Source organism: Lontra canadensis, unplaced genomic scaffold, assembly GCF_010015895.1.
Source record: "Lontra canadensis isolate GAN:19392208 unplaced genomic scaffold, GSC_riverotter_1.0 scaffold51, whole genome shotgun sequence".
Lineage (NCBI taxonomy): Eukaryota > Metazoa > Chordata > Mammalia > Carnivora > Mustelidae > Lontra > Lontra canadensis.
Window position 1 is genome coordinate 5,176,501 of NW_022631045.1, and position 20,891 is coordinate 5,197,391.

General features: G+C 36.3%; 1 protein-coding gene across 1 annotated transcript in view; it reads right to left on the minus strand.

The window, feature by feature from the left end:
- VWA8 (von Willebrand factor A domain containing 8) overlaps positions 1 to 20,891 on the minus strand; it is a 329,596-nt gene that overhangs the window by 306,243 nt on the left and 2,462 nt on the right. Inside the window, exon 2 of the mRNA XM_032873943.1 lies at positions 10,631 to 10,708. Coding sequence (XP_032729834.1) covers positions 10,631 to 10,708 — 78 coding nt within the window. The remainder of the gene's footprint in view (positions 1 to 10,630; positions 10,709 to 20,891) is intronic.

The following is a 20,891-nucleotide window of genomic DNA, read 5'->3' on the forward strand; positions in this document are numbered from 1 at the left end:
CTAAATTCTAGAAATTAATGAGCATTTTCAAGGAGAGAAGAGATGCACAGCTAACGTACATCCTGGGCAGAATGGTAGGAGGAGGAAGAATCCGCCATAGGTGTATCAAGAGAAGCAAGCTGAACTTCCAACAAACCTAAAATGGCCACACACGAGCTGAGATGATGAACTCATCTACTGAAAAGTCTCAGTCACAGAGGAATTGGCACCTACCCACTAACTCTTCCCCACTGGTCTTTACTGAGTACACAGGGGTACACACTAAAAACCAGACAAAGGGCAAGAACTGAGACAGATTCTTCCTGAAGCATACTGCACCTTTTGTTAATACAAGGCAACAACCCAGTGAAGCCTGGGGGTGGGACAGAAAAGGCAACAGAAATCCCTTCAAGGCACTTCACGTCTTTATACCATATAAAGCAGCAGTTCTCATTAACCATGTTAGGGCAGAAGAGCTAAGATAAATTCCTCTGTGGCACACTTGGCCTTCATTGATATGGCCTTTGGAGGCTGGAGAAGGGCAACAGCATAAAGAGAAATCTGGGTTGGAGAAAGGAGAATGCAGGACTAAAGGGCAAAACTCCCGAGTAATCCAAAAACTCAGCCATAAAGCAAAGAGAGATGAGCCATGGTTTGTAGCGCTGGAAATTCAGCTATAAAGCATAAAGAAAGCTCTGGAATCTCACCAGAATTCACATGCCAGACATTACTAAAGAGAAAGTCCTGATCTCTTCCTCAGTACCTCTGAAGGTAGAGATAAGTAGAATCTAACTAATCTACAACAAAGCCCAGTCAGAGCTTAAGCATATATTGGTCTGACTCTGCATTCTTCCTCCAGTGCCCACCCCCACAAACATGGGACTTAGCAGATGAAGAGGCATGCCCTTTTTTGGGTAAATATCATTTACTTTAGTCTCTACCATTCTTTTATATACAATGCCTGGCATACAATAAAATATTATGAGACAAACAGAGAAGCAAGAAAATGTGATCCACTACTGGGTATTTACCCTAAAGATATAAACGTAGTGATCCAAGGGGCCCCTGCACCCGAATATTTATAGCAGCAATGTCCACAATAGCCAAACTATGGAAAGAACCTAGATGTCCATCAACAGATGAATGGATAAAGAAGAGGTGGTATATATATATACAATGGAATACTATGCAGCCATCAAAAGAAATGAAATGTTGCCATTTGCGATGATGTGGATGGAACTAGAGGGTATCATGCTTAGTGAAATAGGTCAATCGGAGAAAGACAACTATCATATGATCTCCCTGATATGAGAAAGTGGAGATGCAACGTGGGGGGTTTGGGGGGCAGGAAAAAAATAAATGAAACAAGATGGGATCGGGAGGGAGGGAGACAAACCATAACAGATTCTTAATCTCACAAAACAAACTGAGGGTTGCTGGGGGGAGGGGGGTCGGGAGAGGGTGGTGGGGTTATGGACATTGGGGAGGGTATGTGCTATGGTGAGTGCTGTGAAGTGTGTAAACCTGGTGATTCACAGACCTCTACTCCTAGGGCTAATAATACATTATATGTTTATAAAAAAATTCAAAAATTTTTAAAAAATGTGACCCATACTCAAAAAATCAATAAAAGCAGTTCTAAAAGTGGCCTAGATGCTGGAATTATCAGACCATGAAAAATATGTTAAAATATCTAGTGCAAAAGGAGGACAATATGAATGTATTCAAGCATGAGAGATGGAAAATATAAAGAAAATGTGAATGGAGGTAAAAATGAAAAATGTATTAATAGAAATGAATGAATCGCCTGAAAAGAGGAAACTAAGACTGCACAAAGCTGAAAAGAAAATCAGGCCAAGAATTATTAATTATGGCCAAGAATTTTCCAAATTAACTTCCAATTAATATTCCAAATTAATTTCCAAATTAACCCAGAGACTTAAGAACTCAGACAAAACAAAGAAAATAAATTCAAAGAACATACCTATGTACGTCAAAGCCAAACTTCTCATTAAAAAAAAGTAAGAGATAAAAAGAAGAATTTTTAATGTAGATAGAGAAAAAGGACAAATAACAACTATGGGCACAACAAAAACGATAGCAGACTTTTTATTAGAAACAATAGAAACCAGAAGACATTCTGGAAAACAGCATGGAGGTTCCTCAAAATGTTGAAAATAGAACTACCCTATGACCCAGCAATTGCACTACTGGGTATTTACCCTAAAGATACAAATGTAGTGATCCGAAGGGGCACGTGCACCCGAATGTTTATAGCAGCAATGTCTACAATAGCCAAACTATGGAAAGAACCTAGATGTCCATCAACAGACGAATGGATAAAGAAGATGTGGTATATATACACAATGGAATACTATGCAGCCATCAAAAGAAATGAAATGTTGCCATTTGCAACGATGTGGATGGAACTAGAGGGTATCATGCTTAGCGAAATAAGTCAATCGGAGAAAGACAACTATCATATGATCTCCCTGATATGAGGGAGAGGAGATGCAACATGGGGGGTTAAGGGGGTAGGAGAAGAGTAAATGAAACAAGATGGGACTGGGAGGGAGACAAACCATAAGTGACTCTTAATTTCACAAAACAAACTGAGGGTTGATGGGGGGAGGGGAGTGGGGGGGTGGGGTTATGGACATTGGGGAGGGTGTGTGCTATGGTGAGCGCTGTGAAGTGTGTAAACCTGGCAATTCACAGACCTGTACCCCTGGGGATAAAAATATATTATATGTTTATAAAAAATAAAATTAAAAAAAAAAAAGAAACCAGAAGACAATAAAATGATGTCTTTAAAGGACTAAAAAAAAAACAAAACAAAAAACAGAATAAAAAAGTGGCATTCCATTTCCAGTGAGGGGGGAAGTGAAATAAAAACATGTCAAGATAGACAACAGATGAGGGGCCCCTGGCTGGTTCAGTCAGGAGGGCATGCAACTCTTCTTATCTCAGGGTTGTGGGTTTGAGCCCCACATTGGGTGTGGAGCTTAATTAAAAAAAAAAAAAAAAAAAAAAAAAAGAGGGGTGCCTGGGTGGCTCAGTTGGCTAAACAACTGACTGTTGATTTCACCTTTGCTCCTGATGGCAGGGTCCTAAGACACAGGCCCCTTTCCAGCTCTGTGTCCAGCAGGGAGTCTGCTGAGATTCTCTTTCTCTTTTTCTCTGCCCAACCCCCTGCTCATGCTCTCTCTCTCTCTCTCTCAAAATCAATAAGTAAAATATTAAAAAAAAAAAAAAAAGACAACACATGATAGAATTCCTATCACAAGCCTATTAAAAAGAAGTGCTAGAAGAAACTCTTCTGGCTGAAGGGAAATGCTGCTTTCAGATGAATGTCTGAATCTGCAGGAAGAAATGAAAAGCAGCATAAAACATGGGTAGATATTAAAAACTTTAAAAATCATCTCTGGGACGCCTGGATGGCTCAGTGGGTTAAAGCCTCTACCTTCGGCTCAGGTCATGATCCCAGGATCTTGGGATCGAGCCCCGTATAGGGCTTTCTGCTTAGCAGGGGGCCTGCTTCCTCCTCTTTCTCTCTCTCTCTGCCTACTTGTGATCTCTGTCTGTCAAATAAATAATAAAATCTTAAAAAAACCCCTCCATTTTATACATATATATTTAATTTAAAATTCCACTAATTGCCTAAAGTAAAAAATAACAATATTGTGATTTTTTTAGCATTTATGGAATTAAAATATGCGATAGCAAGACTACCAAGCAAGGTTATGAGAGGTAAATGAAAGTATAGTGTTGAAAAGTTATCACATTGTCCCTAAAACAGATCTATTACTTAAAAGTAGTCTATGGTAAGTTGAAGATGTATATTATAATCCCTAGAGAATCACTGTTCAACAGAGTACCCACTAGTCGCATGTCACTATTTAAATGTTTAAATTAACAAAAATTAAATAAAATCTAAAATTATTTTCCTTGTTGACTGCAATGGTCACACTCTGAATGGTTAATAACCATATGTGGCTAGTTCCTGTTATACTGGACAGCACAAATATAGAACATACCCATCACTTCAAGAAGTTCTATTGGACAAACCACACTAGAAAAAGAGGCATAACTAGAGAGCCAATGGAAGAGACAAAATGGAAAAATTATCTCTGAAAAGAAGATAATAAAAAATGTATATAAAAATATAAAGAGGACAAAAAGGCAAAAAAATCAAGTTGGTCGACATAAGCACATCTACATCAATAATTATATTAAATATAAATGAGTTGAACATTCCATTCAAAGAAAGAGCTTGTAAGAATGGATAAATAAGCTGTTCATAAGACACACTTGAATATAAAGGCACAGACTAGCTCAAAGTAAAAGAATGAAAGAGAGCATATCATACAAACACTTAGCACAAGAAAGATGGTGTGGTTTACATTACTATCAGACAAAATAAACTTTAAGAAGAAAAACTGTTACCAGACAATGACAGCATTGCATAATAATAAAATGGGCCATTCATAAAAAGGACATAACAATTAAAAGTGTGTACATACCTATAGAGAGTTTTCAGATACACAAAATAAAAACTAGTAGAATAAAGAGCAACAAATCTATAATCAACAATCATAATAGAATGTTTTAGCACCACTTTATCAGCCACTGATTGAAGAGGCAGATAAAATCAGTAAAAACATAAAGGACTTGAACAATATTGTCAATACAGACCTAATTAATATTTACAGACAACACCACCCAACATCAGCAGAATACTAATTCTTTTCAAAGATGACATGAAACACTCACCAACAGAGCCCTTAATGCTGATTATTAAGTCTCAATAATTTCAATTTCAAAGAACTGGAACTCTAGAGAATATGTTCCCTGATCATAATGGTATTAAATTAGATACTCTGACCTTAATATTAAATTAGAAATCAGTAACTGTAAGATAAAGAAAAACAAACCAAATACTGAAAATGAAGCAAACATACCTCTAAATAAAGAAAAAATCTGTGACCCATAGAAATGTCTTGAATGGAATAATGAAAACTTAAGATATCAATATTTGTGAGGTAGAGCTAAAGCATAGTTTAGATGGAAATTTATAGCTTTGGACAATTAAATCAGGAAAAAAAGGGGCAAAAACAATAATCTGAACCTCTACCTTAAATAGTCAGATAAAGAATAGGAATCAAAGTAAATAAAAGAAAGGAAGTATTAAAGAATGGAAATCAGTGAAATAACAAATGGATAAACAATAGAGAAAAATCAATAATGAAAAGCTATTTTTATTACTGATAAATCCCTAGTAAGACCACTTAAAAAGAGAAAGAAAAAACCCGCACATTTCTAATATTAGGAATAAAAGAGGGACTAGCAATACAGACTCTACAGATATTTAAAGCATAATAAAGGCTACATTATTGAAAAAAAAAGTCAAAAATTTTTCAAACTAAATTTTAAAATCGGACCTACCCCTTTAAAATAAAACAGAACTATAAAGTTCTTAGAAAAAAAAAAACAGACTAGGGGTGCCTGGGTGGCTCAGTGGGTTAAAGCCTCTGCCTTCAGCTCAGGTCATGATCCCAGGGTCCTGGGATCGAGCCCCACATTGGGCTCTCTGCTCAGTGGGGAGCCTGCTTCCCCCTCTCTCTCTGCCTGCCTCTCTGTCTACTTGTGATCTTTGTCTGTCAAATAAATAAAAATTTTTAAAAAATAAAAAAAAAAACAGACTATCCTCACAACCTTGAGGTAGGCAAAGATTTCTAAGACATAATAAGCACTAAACATAATAAAAAATAAACTCTATGTAATCAAAACCTCTGCCAACTAAAAGATAACACTGAGAAAATGATTAGGTGAGGGAGAGACTGAAAAAAAGTATTCATAATACATATATATGACAAAGAACTTGTGTCTAGAGTATACGAAGAAGTTTTACAAGTCAACAATAAATAGGCAAAATCCGCTTTTTTAAATAAGCAAAATATTTTAACAGATACATCACAAAAGATATATCAATAACCAATAAGCATGGGAAAATAAATTGAACATCATACTCATCAGGGACATGTAAACTAAACGTGCACTACTGGTAGAGCAAGGCAAGGACCTCTGAAAATCCACTCCTCCATAAAAGCAATAGCAACACCGGCAAAAATTGTCAAAATTCATTTTTTCAGAACTCTAGAAATTAACAAGAGACTTTCAACAATCTAACAAGCATTAATCCAAGAAAAATGTGTGAACCTTGTATGAACTGTAAGTTTTGTGGTCTTTGTCCTGTTCCCACCTCTCTCCCCAGCTCTGGAGTAATCTTGATACCAACCACCCACAATGTTGGTGCAAACCAGCAGGCTGGCAACCACTGAACGGGACAGAACAGGGTTGCAGCTTCCTAATCCTCCTGGCCCTAGAAAACTATCCCTACTCGACTCCTCTAACAGCTCCCTGAAAAGCTCCTTTTTTTAGAATTCGACTTCATTTGACCCACTCAGAGCTCCCAGTGTATAAACAACACTACCCCAGGGTGTTTGTACAAAAAAAAAAAAAAAAAAAAAAATTTAACAACTGTTTAACATCACAGCTGCCTGAGGCACTAAAACCAGTTGGAACTAACAAAAGGATGACCAAAAAACAAACAAACAACTTAAAAGGAAAAACTGGGAATAAGATGTCCAAAGGAAGGCCTGAAAAACTGCAGTGTATGTCTAGGAATCTAGAAGGCCATGAACATGTCTGGGAAAGTTCTGAGAAGGGCCTAATGGCTCACCTCTGGCTGACACTGAAGCTTTGCACAAGGAGGAAGACAGACTTATAAGCTGCCTCTGGAGCTTTGTTGGAAATCTTGTCCAACATGCACACACAGGCCATGGTCAAAAATTGGGAGAAGAGATTTGTTTGAGGCATTTAAGAAATCTCTGTACCATCACTGGCAGACCAGTAAGCTAACTGAGCAGAAACTTCAGTGGCTGCATATGACGAAGAGTACAGATTTCAGAGAAACAGTCTACATATGTCATTAAACAAACAACTAGAGCGAAATCAAACCCTAGGCAAGGGAAGGAAGTTGATGCCCAGAGTTGTCAAATTATACTATTTAATAGGTCTTCTTTTCAAAAAAAAAAAAAAAAGTACGAAACACAAAGAAATAGGAAATTATAGCATACACAGAAGAAAAAAGCAGTCAATAAACTATCTTTGAGGAAGCCAATGAACTCAGTAGAAAATACTTTAAATTAGCTTTTATAAATATGTTCAAAGAACCCCCCAAAAAGTCTAACAACTTAAAGTATGACAATATCTCACTAGAAAATATCAATAAAGAAACAGAAATTATAAAAAAGATTCAAAGAGAAATTCTAAAGTCAAAAACTACAATAAGTGAATTGAAAAAAAAAAAAAATCACCAAAGGGGCTCAACAACAGACGTGGGGGACAGAGTAATCAGCAAACTTAAATAGGTTAACTGACATTATCCAGTCTAAGAAACAGAAACAAAAATGAATGAAGAAAAATTAACAGGCCCTCAGAAACTACGGGACACCATCTAGTGTATTAACGCACCCAAAATGAGAGTCCCAGAAAGACAGAAAGAAGGGAGGAACTGGGACGCCTGGGTGGCTCAGTCAGTTAAGCTGCTGCCTTCAGATCAGGTCATGATCCCAAGATCCTGGGATCGAGTCCCACGTCGGGCTCCTTGCTCGGCAGGGAGCCTGCTTCTCTCTGCCTCTGCCTGTCACTCTGCCTGCTTGTGCGTGCGCTCTCTCTCTCTGACAAATAAATAAATAAATAAAATCTTTAAAAAACAAAAAAAGAAGGGAAGAACTAAGAATGAAGAATGATTACAAAACAACTTCCTCAAATTAATGGAAAACATTAGTATGCACATTCAAGAAGCTCAATGGATTCCAAATAAGTCTAACTCAAAGAGACCGCACTTAGCCACATCACAGTCAAACTATCAAAAGACAAAGATAAATGGACTATCTTGAGAGTGAAGACAAGTGGCTTATCATTAGAAGGGATTCTTGATAAAATTAATAACTGATTTCTCATCATAAACTATGGTGGCCAGGGCCAGTAAGATGACATATTCAAAGTGCTGGGGAAAAAAACCTATTAGCCAAGAAAGGTAAAATTAAGAATAATAATAAAATTATTATTTTACCAACAAAGGTAAAATCAAGAAATTTCTAGGGGTGCCTGCGTGGCTCAGATGGTTAAGCATCTGCCTTCAACTCGGTTCATGATCCCAGGGTCTTGAGATCGAGCCCCACTTTGGGCTCGCTGCTCAGCAGGGAGCCTGCTTCTCCCTCCCCTTCTGCTGTTCTCCCTGCTTGTGCTCTCTAGCTCTGCCAAATAAATAAACAAAATCTTAAAAAAAAAAAAAGAAATTTCCACATAACCAAAACTGAGAGAATTCATCACTAGTAGATCTGCCCTACAAGAAATACTAAAAGAATTCCATCCCTCAAGCTGAAATGAATGCAAACTAGACAGGAACTCAAATGTACACAAAGAAACAAAGAATACTAGTAAAGGTCATTACATATGTAAAGATAAAGACAGGATAAACATATTTTTATTTGCTTTCTTCGGATTTAAAAGACAACTTCATATAATGGTAATTATACAAAATTGTGGTGATAGATTTTAACATATAAAGATATATTTTGGATGACAATAATAGCAAAAAGGAAGTAGAAGGGAAGAGAGCTATTTTAGAGCAAAGTTTTTGTACACAATTGAAATTAAGTTATTATTAATAGGAACAAGTTTGTTTCAAGGTAAATTGTCAATTGTAGTCTCTAGAGTGACTACTGAGAAAATACCTAAAAAAAATACAGTAAAAGAAAAGTGAGACAGAGTGGAGAGGACAGATGGCAGAGTCATTTAGAAGAGTCACTGGAAACTTACATTAGATGAAAGTGCGGTATTTTCCTTCAAGGAGCACATAGTCTAGTGGAAGAATCTGAAGAGTGAACAAAAAATTATCTATTTTGTGTCCAGTGACTGGAAATAAGGAAGGAGAATAACAGGAGATGAGGCTGAGACTAGATCAAGAAAGGTAAGGAGTGACCTTTGTTCCTAAGGTATGAAGTCATTTAAGAAATTCTGAGAAAAGAAGTGACATGATTTTGAGCAAACAAGTGACTGTGAGTCATTAGGGAGATGCAAAACACAACAAGATAACCACTTCATACTGGTGAAAATGACTATCATAAAAAGGCAGTAGTAAGCGTCGGTAAAGATGTGGAGAAACTGGAAGCCTCAGACATCGAGGTGGGGAATGTAAAACCGGGCGGCCTCTGTGGAGAACAGTTTGATAATTCCACAAAATGTTAAACATAGAGTTACTGTCTGACCTAGCAATTCCACTACTAGGCACATAACCAAAAAACCTGAAAACAGATGTCTGTCCAAAAACTTATATGAATGCCCATAACAGTATCATTTGTAACAACCTAAAAGTCGAAACGAACCAAATGTCTATCAACTGATGAATAGATAAGCAAAAAGTGATAGAGCCATACCATGGAATATTATTTAGTCATAAGAGGAATCCAGTACTGATACATGCTACAACACAGATGAATCTTGAAACATAATAAGTGAAAAAAGTCAGATGCAAAGGCCACATATAGTATTATTTCATCTATATGAACTACTAAGAGTAGGCAAATCTACAGAAACAGAAAATACATTAGTGACTGCCAAAGGCTGGGGTGGGAGGAGTGGTGTATACAGTTGTTGGAGGTCAAAACAAGGAGTGACTGTTAATGGGTACGAGGTTTCTTTTGGGTGTGATGAAAATGTTCTAAAGTTAGATGGGGCACGGTTGCACAACTCTGTGAATATATTAAAAACCACTGAGTTCTACACTTTAAAAGGTAAATTTTTTTAAAAAGTTAAATTTTATGGTATATTAATTATATCTCAATAAAGCTGGTATAAAACAAAAACCACAAGTTACTATTTCATACCTAGTAGAATGAGTAAAAGGAAAGACTAGAAATTCCAATGTTGGCAAGGATATAGAACATCACTGTTGGTCAAAGGGTAAAACAGCATGACCATCTTGGAGAATTGTTTGGCAGTGTCTTATAAAGTTAAACAGCTTATGACTATGGACTCTGAAAAACAATCCGAGGGTTTTGAAGGGGCAGAGGGTGGGAGGTTGGGGGAACCAGGTGGTGGGTATTGGAGAGGGCACGGATTACATGAGCACTGGGTGTGGTGCAAAAACAATGAATACTGTTAATGCTGAAAATTAAAAAAAAAAGAAATAAAAAAAAAGAATATTCAGGGGTGATGAAAGTAAATCTTGGCAGTTATACAATTTTATAGAATTGTCAAAACTAATCAAAATGAATACATAAGATTTGTGCATTTTATTATATGTAAATTTTATCCCAATTTAAAAAATGAAAGAATAGTACACAAAAAAATGTTTTACTGAAATATTCAAGGGTGAGGTGATAGGATGTCTGGGATAGGTTTTAAATACTCCAGAACAAAAAATGGGACTCAGTTAAAAGATTGATATACATGGATAAATGTTCAAAATAAATGATAAGTACATCATGTTTATACTTTTTTCTAGTTTTGCATATGTTTGAAAATCCCCATAATGAAAAGTTAAAAGCTATTCATTCATAAATAAATAACTATTCCTTACTGTAGTTCTGCGGCACAAGTTCTGGGCTCTTTGGAGTTTTCAATTTGTAGGATACATCTCCAATATTAACTGTATCACCTAAAAAGAGAATAAGGAAACACACCATTACAAGAGACAAGAAAACTACACACTATGCCCTTCCCAATGATGACTGCCCTGCCCTACAGAGAAGGACTCTATAGAAATGTACCCACCTCTGCCTATGTTCAGCCCCATAGACACACCTGCCTATGTCAACCACTATGCTCTAAAACTTGTATCCAAAGTATAAGTTGTATAATGGAAAAGGGAAACACGGGTAAAATTCACATTTTAAACCCTACATTAGGAAAAAAACAACAACAACAACAACAACAACAACAACAAAAAAAACCTGAAGTACAACAGAATTTTATTAACCAGCCTTATTTTCTCATTAAGAACAATACTAATAAAGTCAACAATACAGAAGGATACATTTTGCTTAAGATCATCCAAAACATTCATAAGGTGGCATCTTTTAACACAAATTATAACCTTTTTACATCCTTATAGGTTCTTATTTTTACTATAAACAACTTCAAGTTTTCTAGCAACATAACCCAAAAATGCAATATTTCCAGGAAAGCCCCAGCCTATAATGCCAAGATTTCCTACATGAAACAAGCAAAAGAAGCAAAAGTTCTCACTTCTACTTGGTGCTAATTTTGTTTAAGTAACATTAATTTCTGGCAGTCTTCCAAAGTGCAGGACTAAACCAAACCCTCTCTGCTTTGCTCTCCCCAAAGTAAAATAGATATAGTGATCCCATCTGCACCTGGGACTTCACTTAGAAAGGGCTGAATGACACTTAGAAAAAGTAGCTGTATAAAACACAACTTTCAACATTGCCAGCTGGGAGCTAGTTAGGTAACATGGTGACTAAGGCCTTAAATCATTGTAATAGTAACAAAGCAGCCAACATTTTTTGAATCATTTTTTGAATGATTACTATCTTCCAAGTACTTTATACATTCCCAGAATAACCATGTGAGACAGAGGCTTCACAAGTGAGGAAATCTGTAACCCTGTTGAAAAATATATATATATTTTATAGATAAATGTATTACAGCTACGTGGCAAGTTGAGAGAAAACATCGTGTAAAACACAGGTATACTTATACTTTCCAATACAGAAAACATGTATGTTTAGAGTGTAAATCAAAGGACTTTTCCTCTAAATTAGTCTAGACATCAGCTAATACTTATTGAATACCGGCTACTTGGCAAATATTGTCACAGACACATTCTTTATGTTACTTCATTTCATCTTGACTCTAAGTAACCTGTGGTTCCCGCAAGTTATTTCATATAACTTCTCTAGCAGAAACCCCATCTCAAACTAGCTTAGTAAAAAAGTCATTGGAGGTGCGGTGACAGCGGTTATGTGAGGGAGCTCACAGGAAGCGTGGGTGACTGAGGAGACCCTGTCTCAGTAACTATTCCACAGCATGGCAGGGAAGGCAATGGAGAAACACAGCAGTCACACAAAGTCACACTCCAGGACAGGCTCACTGAGACACCACCCCGGCACCACTAGATCCACACCAGGCACGCCACGACCAGAGGACAACATTTTCCCCCATTTCATTTTGCTATTTTTCAGACCTGTAGAAAAGTTGGGAAAACACTATTTTAAGTTACAGAAATCGTGATTCATCTTTAGTCTAGAGATCCATCTTCTAGTAAGGACCTTGCCACAGGTAAACTGTGCTAAATTCTGCCTCATTCCCTTGTGACTCAAAGTCCTGGGCAGGGCACTTCATTGGCCAAGCCTAGGTTACTACCCACAGCCCGGCTGCCCAGACTTGGCAGGGAAAAACCGGGGCCCTGCCTCCTTTCAACACTTACACCACAGAGGATTCCACCTCTTTCTCCCTTTCTCTCCCTCTCCCAGCTCCCTCTCCTCCTCCATTTCCTTCCTACCTCACCATGATTCCAGGTCTTCCTTGCTCGCTCTTCCTCTCCTCAACGTCCTCTTTTCCGGCCTCTTTTCTATTCCACCTACCACCTCTTCTGGATAAGCTCATCTAGTCTTACACCTTTCAGGCAACATATCCCTGGCTCTCAAATTTATTCCACTAACCCAGACTGCAGAATTCCAAACATGGATACCAACAGACACTGAGATGCCTAAAATATGTTAAACCTGACATACTCAAAACTTTTCCACCAAAATATGCTCTACCCACAGTATTCCCCGGTTCTGCTAACGGCAGCTTAATCCCTCCAGGGGTTCAGACCAGAAATCTTGCAGACATTCTTAACTTTTCTCTCTAGCCTCCTCAGAAAAACCCATGGACTCTGTCTTTAAGATATATCTAGTATCGTCCACCTCTCACCATATTCTCTATCACCACAATGTTGACCCAAGCCAATTAAAGGTTTACGGTTACTTAGACTTATTTTCTCATTCAAACAGTATTAACTCTTACACACTGACAGATGTATCTCAACTCTTGCACCCTGAAGCTTATTCTCAACAGAGCAGCCATGGTGATCAAAATAAAATAGGAGTCAAGTAATGCAAGTTCTCACTCAATCTTCATTGTTGCAATGGCCCAAGGGCTATACTGATCCGGCTCCTCCATTTCCTCTCTTACTTCATCTCCTGCCAGTGTCCTCCCAAATTATTCTACTCCAGCCACTTGGTCTCCTAACTATTCCTTGAACATGTCAGACACATACTCATTTCAGGTTTTTGCACTGGATTTTCCTACTGACTGAAGTGTTTTTCCTAAACATATCCATTTATCAATCAGGAGCCCACAAAAAGACGGTACATTCGAGCTGAGAAACTGAGGAGAGCAGAATAAAAGAACCATTTGTGAAGGTGGGGCAGAGTTTACGAAAACCAGCAAGGATAGCTCAGTGTCCTGGGACCAGCAGTAACAGAAAGCCACTGCCACCACCAGGCCTCAAGGGGCCTAACGCAAGCAGAGAGAGTAAGTAGAAAGCTTCCTAAAAAGGACTGTGACCCTTTGTGGAGGAACACAGCAAATCTATGATGGTGACCCAGCAAAGAGTAAGCTGAGTAAGCTAACATGAAACAAAACTGCAGAACTAAAAGTAGAACGAGATAAATCCACCACCATACTTTGATATTTCAATATATCTCAGTAGCTGATGGAAGAGCAAGAAAAAAAAATAGAAAGAGAGAAAAGTAAGAATAATCACTTCTCAGCCTTTGGCTAAGATCAATTGGAAAATGGGATAGGAAGATCTGAAAACACTATTAACCGCTAAATATAAATGACCTTTACTGAACGCTATACCCAACAAGGACAGAATACATATTCTTTTTAAATACATATGAAACATTCACCAACTAGACCTTAGGCTGGATCACAAAGCAAATCTTAACAAATTTCAAAGGACTGAAATCATACAAAGTATGTTTTCTGATCAAAATGGAATTAAATATGAGTAACAAAAAGATAACTGGAAAGTTTCTGAACATTTGGAAATCAAGCAAAAGGCTTCTAAAAAATCCAAAGAAGCAATCACAATGGAAATTAGACTTTTTAAGAAACAGGACAGGGATCAATTAGTCATGTTGGCTGCAGGCAAAGAGAAAAATGACATTTGTCCTTCCTGCCTCCATGTTGATATTTCTGGCCACCTTCTGTTGCCATGGTTTAGGCTTTTCCTAAACCATCTTATCCATGCCAATGTCCCAACCCGACCTCTGTACAACTAAGTCTTAAATGTCTCCTTTGGCTCAGATTTCTCTCCCGAGTTCCATACCTATCAGTAAGCTACTGGACACGATATTTATATATTCCAGAGATAACTTTAATACCAGAAAAACAGAACTCAAGATTTTCTGTTGTATGTTCTCCAACCAACTCTAACCAGCTCTATCCCTTACATTCTTATCTCAGTGACTGATGCTTTATCCCTGGCCTGAAAGGTCTTCCACATCTGTCATACCCCTCTTGCTTCAGACAACTACTCCTCAAATATCCTCATCTCCCCATCGAACTTTCCCTAACTTTTCCTTCTGCATGCTCTCCACCTCCATCAAGAATCCCATTCCTGGGGTGCCTGGGTGGCTCAATGGGTTAAGCCTCTGCCTTTGGCTCAGGTCATGATTCAGGGTCCTGGGATCGAGCCCCACATCGGGCTCTCTGCTCTGCAGGGAGCCTGCTTCCTCCTCTCTCTCTCTCTGCCTGCCTGTCTGCCTATTTGTAATCCCTGTCTGTCAAATAAATAAATAAATAAAATCTTTAAAAAAAAAAAAAAAAAGAATCCCATTCCTGTCTTTCTGCTAGCATACTATCTGGTTCATGTTTCTCACACTGTATTACAATTATTGACTATATTATTCCACTACGATAATTGTCTTTAAATTAGGGTACATGCTTTTTAAGGGTATAGAGAATGGAAGTCTCAAGGAGATCAGTTTTCCAGATCCTCACTTCCGGGTGTTCTCCTGAACACAGATTTGACTGAGGACTGGCCCTGCAGGTTCTCCATTCCCACAGGCCCTTTCAGGAGCCCTCCCACTTATTTCTCTCCGGTAGATGTTGCATTGCTCCAGGGAACTAAACAAATGAGGCATAATACATTATGGTTTAGGAGAGGTCTCTTTTAAAAATTATTCAAATTAACATACACCTGCCTGGGAATAGTTTTTCCATGTCTTATAAATTCCTACTAAAAGTGAAGAGTAGCTTTAAAAATGACTGGTTTGTTTTGGCCTGTGTCATATACAGAACATAGCAGGGTAGGGAAGTGAGAGTTTATATGGTCAAAAAATCCAAGATGAGAGAGCTCAGACTGCAAAGCAGAGAAAGCTTCAAAAACTGGTTTTTCACATACTTAAAGGTAAGCTGTTTTTCAGCTTTTCTCAACACTTATCTTGAGAACACACTCTTCATATGAACACACACACACAAAGGCACCTCTGAACATTTGAAGCAGTACATATATTGATGCTGATCCATTTTCATGTAACTGAAATAGTTTTCAACACTACTGAACTATTCACAATACACTGGATAAAAACCACAGAGAAAACTTTTACATGTTTCCTTCAGATCAGACGTTTATCTTTCAAAAAGGTAGTTAAAAATTTATTCTCAAATGTCATCATGAAATATTCATTCCGATTACAGTCATTCCTCATCTTATACAATGGTTGTTTTCTAACTCTTATTATGAAAATGTTCTACACTAGCTTCTGAACCAGTTAGTTTTCAGGTCACTAAATACAATGCCAAAAGTTGGATCATGAGGTCTAAAACTGATTAATTTATTTCCGATTTTTATACATGACTTTAACTGTTCTCAAAAGCCCATAAACAAAGTTCACTACACATTTAATAGAACAATACCATGCCTTCTACCACAGTCCTCATTGCATAAGTAACTTATTTTAACTGCTATTACATTACTTATTATAAATTATATTAAAGAACAAAATTGCACAACCATATATTATGAAATAGGTAATTTAAACATGTAACTACTAGATTCCTTTATTCTTGTCTTTATTGTATCTAGTAATCCAGCCTATAAAATGTGGCAATTGATCTTTCAGTGGCTTTTAAAACATTCCTTAAAATATATATTAACAGTCATTTGAACTGAAAGGAAAAATACCTTTTTTCTGTCAGAAACTCTAAGTTAGATGACTGAATTGATAGTTACAGATTATCTTTTTGAATTATAAAAACTAAAATTTGATGAAAAAGTATTTAAACATGTGAGAGAAGCATTTTCTTAAAAAAAAAAGAAAGAAAAAACCGACTGTATTGGCAAAGGTCTGATGAATGAAGGATTAATTTTATCAACTCTTTCTGAGCACATTAGACTAGACAAGCAGCCTCTTTGGGAGGAAATAACCATAGCCATTTGATAAATTTTGGTAGAGCCTTCTTAGTGAACCTCCCAGAAACAGAGGCAGGAGTGATTCTACTGGCTAGGTCAGCAACCCTACATGCAAGTCATGTGGTTTCCAATTCTTTGCTATGAACAAAGCTGAAAAGGCTATAATCGAGTTGTCAGTTGATAGATAGCTAAAAATTACATTTTTGATAGTTAATCAACATATTATTTTTGGCTCATAAGTAAAAAGTCTACAAAGAATTGAGCAATATTGGTATATCAAAACTATTCATACTGCAGCAATAATTAATATACAATTAGGGACTATTAATTATGCTAATTAATATTTAACTGGGAGAAAGCACCACTCATGTTATTAACAGGTATGTTTCCATAAAATTTTATGTTTTTTAGAAATTTGAAACATATTGATATTCTTTTGAACTGTGCTTTAATAATTGTAATGACATGTTTTAACATTAGACATTTTTTGTTGTAGAAAAATACGATAAAGACAAAACATTTCAAGAAAACAAATTAAGATAAAATTATGAGGAATAAGTGTAATTGAAATACAAATTCAAGAAGATAAAAATAATGTAAACTTTCTGACAGTTAAGTAAGAGCTCTTTATTTTTCAAAACAGAGATAGTGGCTAACAAATTACTAGGGTATTCTGATTCCATTTAAAAGATACACTTTGTTAGCAATTTTTGTTTTAAATGTCAATATTTACAACACACTGAAAACACCATACTCTGGAACTATTTATTCTTATCAGGAAAATTTCTAGATATCAACTTCAAAATATACAAAGGGATACATATCTGCAAAATCCTTTTAAGAGATAAGTGAGAAAAATGTTTGAAGATCACTGTTCAGTCTGTAAGACCACAGCATTTTGTGGGCAGGGCCCAGGTTTTAATCACCTTTGTACTCATAGTGCCAAAAATAATATCTTAAACCAAGCAGGTGTTCAATAAATGTTTGATAAATGAATATGTGAATGAATGATTATAGTTTTTAATTAAATACTGTTTTCTTGAGGATTGTTTTAAGCCTTAGTTCACCCATTTTCTGTATTCTTTGAGAACAGCATATCTTTCAAAATGCTCAGAAATCAAGTCATTTGTAAAGAATTCATTTGAATGAAGTAGTATAAGCATTAATCTAAAGAGAATTGAAGATACTTATAACACAATAGGTAACACAACTTAGGCAAAAGAGACTAATGTATACCATCCCTCAAATACACTATTTTGGTTAAGTGTAATCATTTTTAAAAAAGATTTTAGTTAATAAGATAATGGAAATTATTAGAATAAGAAGAAATTAACAAGTACAGATTGTTATAAAATACGCTGTATAACATTTAATTACATTTATTATAAATAATGTAAAAAAATAACCACATATAACTCAGATTAACCTAAATCCTGTACAGCACAAACTATCACATAAATACTATTACCAACAAAGTGATATATATTTTATTCAGGCATAGAAAGTATGGACTTGAAAATTAAAAGCCCTGAAAAGAATCCAAAAGATAAAAGCTCCCAAATGAAATTAAATTTAAGGCTCATTTATAGTTATAAGGCTTGCTTTTATCACTTGCAATGATCCTAATTTAAAGGAATTTCCCAAAGGTTTGTCAGAAAATAATTTCTATATTCAAGCAATAATCAATAGTATCTTTTAAATAATACTTATTCTTGTACTAACCCCTTTGGATATTATGTACTTGATTTTTACCAGACAGCTGTTTTGTTTTACCTGGTCAATATTCTTTCTACTTTTGACAATGGAATCCCTCTCTCCAGTGGGGAAACCCATCCCATTTGGTTTGGGTAGAGTACCACTCATCACACTCTTTACCCCTGCACCAAAACTTCCAGAAATAAGTATCCTGCACAACCATTGCCAGAGCATTCCACCAACTGGCCACAATGACTGGTTTAGGCACAGGATCCAAGGCTGGCCAATAATTGTTCTCACAAGGATTTTTGTCAGAGCTCACAGGAAAAGATGTTCTCTTCTCTTCTAACAGTGTGAATTGTAAGGACAATCAAAATCTGGGGCTCTCAGTAAGACTATCACTCCTACTACTTGAAGAAATCCTGGCAGATACTGAAACCAATACAGCAAAAAGCAAATCTAACAAATGGAGAGTGGAAAGTGGCGGGACCACGGGGAAAGGCAGAGAGAACCCTAAAAATATTTGAACATCCTGTATCTAACCTTCAACCATTGGAACTCCTGCCTATGTAAACCATGTTTTTCTATACATGTTTTCCCCTGAATAAAGGGAATCACTCTCGGTTAAAAACCACTGATTTAGTGTCACCATTTTTTTTTTTTAATACAAAAATTAGACCCAAGAGAAAACCAAATACATCAGCAAATTCCAGGATAGTCTGCATGTTCCTACAACACAGATCTTCCCAACAATTTATTAGGTAACATCTGTTTCAGGATTTTACTGCTAAATTATTTAATATGCAAGGGTCAGAGCATCCTGAGTCACAATAACCTGCTGCAGGTTGAGGGTAGTTAATAATTTTCCCTAAGTTCAATACCTACTAAATATAGAGCTAAGACTGAAACATAGTGGAGTTTTTCCCTGTATACTGTATTTCTCAGTTAAAGCAGAAGTTCCCTATTCCCCTCCCCAAAGTCATTAATTCTACTGAAGCCCAAGAATCAAATCTTAAAGTCACACACACAAAAAAATGCATCATGGATGGAAAGATGTCTTTTGCATTTTTTATATATTTAAAAATAGATTACCTACAGCACCTCGCTGGCTCATCGGTAGAGCATCTGACTCTTGATGTCAGGGTCTTGAATTCAAGACCTCTGGGTCTTGAACTGGGTCTGGGTCAACACTGGGTATGAGATTACTTTAAAAAACAAACAAACAAATAAAAGTAGACAACCTGGATGTCTAAGAATGGGAAACTGGTAAAATAATATAAATACATGAGCTTAATATATACTTAATTGTGGGGACGCCTGGGTGGCTCAGTTGGTTAAGCAGCTGCCTTTGGCTCAGGTCATGATCCCAGCGTCCTGGGATCGAGTCCCACATCGGGCTCCTTGCTTGGCAGGGAGCCTGCTTCTCCCTCTGCCTCTGTCTGCCTGTGCTCGCTCTCTCTCTCTCTCTGACAAATAAATAAATAAAATCTTTAAAAAAAAAAAAAAAATATATATATATATACTTAATTGTGTATAGCAATATTTATCACTTTGTTAATATGTTCACAATAATGGTTAAGAATAAATTATAAAACATACATGTTCCCATTTTTTAAAAGGAAATGTGTATTTATACAAATAAATAAATATTATATGTATTTTTACAAAATCTGCTAATATTAACACCAAAAAGTTGACAATTATGACTTTGCATGAGAGAATTAGGTCTTAGGGGATTTATATTTCACTTTCCTATAATGAGCACAAATTTCTTGTACAAAAAGCATTTTAAAATATTTCTTTAAGCAAATGTATTTCATACATAAAGTCATATGATAAAATAGTGAATTCTTTTAATAATAATGGTATTAAATGACAGTATTAAACATGTCATGGTAGATTTATACAATTATGTTTCCAAGTTTATCATTTGATTTTGCTTTATGGTATATCTAAACCCGTTTAATGTCAGAGTCCTACTGAACCAACTCGTTTGGCTCCATCTGTGAAAACACCAATATCTTTATTGAAAAACTCTTGTCCATCAGGCTCCTTGCTCTGCAGGGAGCCTCCTTCTCCCTCTGCCTGCCTCTCCCCCTGCTTGTGTTCTCTCTCTGACAAATAAATGTTTAAAAAAAAAAGAAAAAGAAAAAGAAAGGAAAAGAAATCTTTGCAGTAGCTAACCAATTTGTAAATCTCTTTGTTCCTAAAACTAAGAGAAATACTATTTATTGAAGTATAAAGAGATATAAAGAATTTACAAATTACAGATACTTAAACTATCCAACAGCAAAAGATAAAAGCTGTAGGCTTGGGGATTTTTTTTTTTTTAACATAAATGACGTTCTACTTCTGCTTACAAGGCTTTATAAAGCTCCTATCTTGAACGCCAACAAGGCAATTCCTGCCTCTCCTGCTCCTTCTCTGTATGAATTTTAGCATTAAAAGCCACTGGGTGCTTATTACGTACAAAATGTTGACAGGCACCAAAAGGAAAATAAAGACAAATAAGACATTCATACAATCCAGGAGAGACAACAGTAGATAACGTGAAGCTACTATTTATGTATTTATGTATGTTTGCTCTTTTTCCAAACCACTAGCAAGCAAGGTCAACTACATGCAGAGAGATGAGTTACTGGTCACGTGTGTATGGAGCTGGGAGCATCTTTCCAACCTAAACTGTAATTCATTGCAGCATACTGCTATTTGT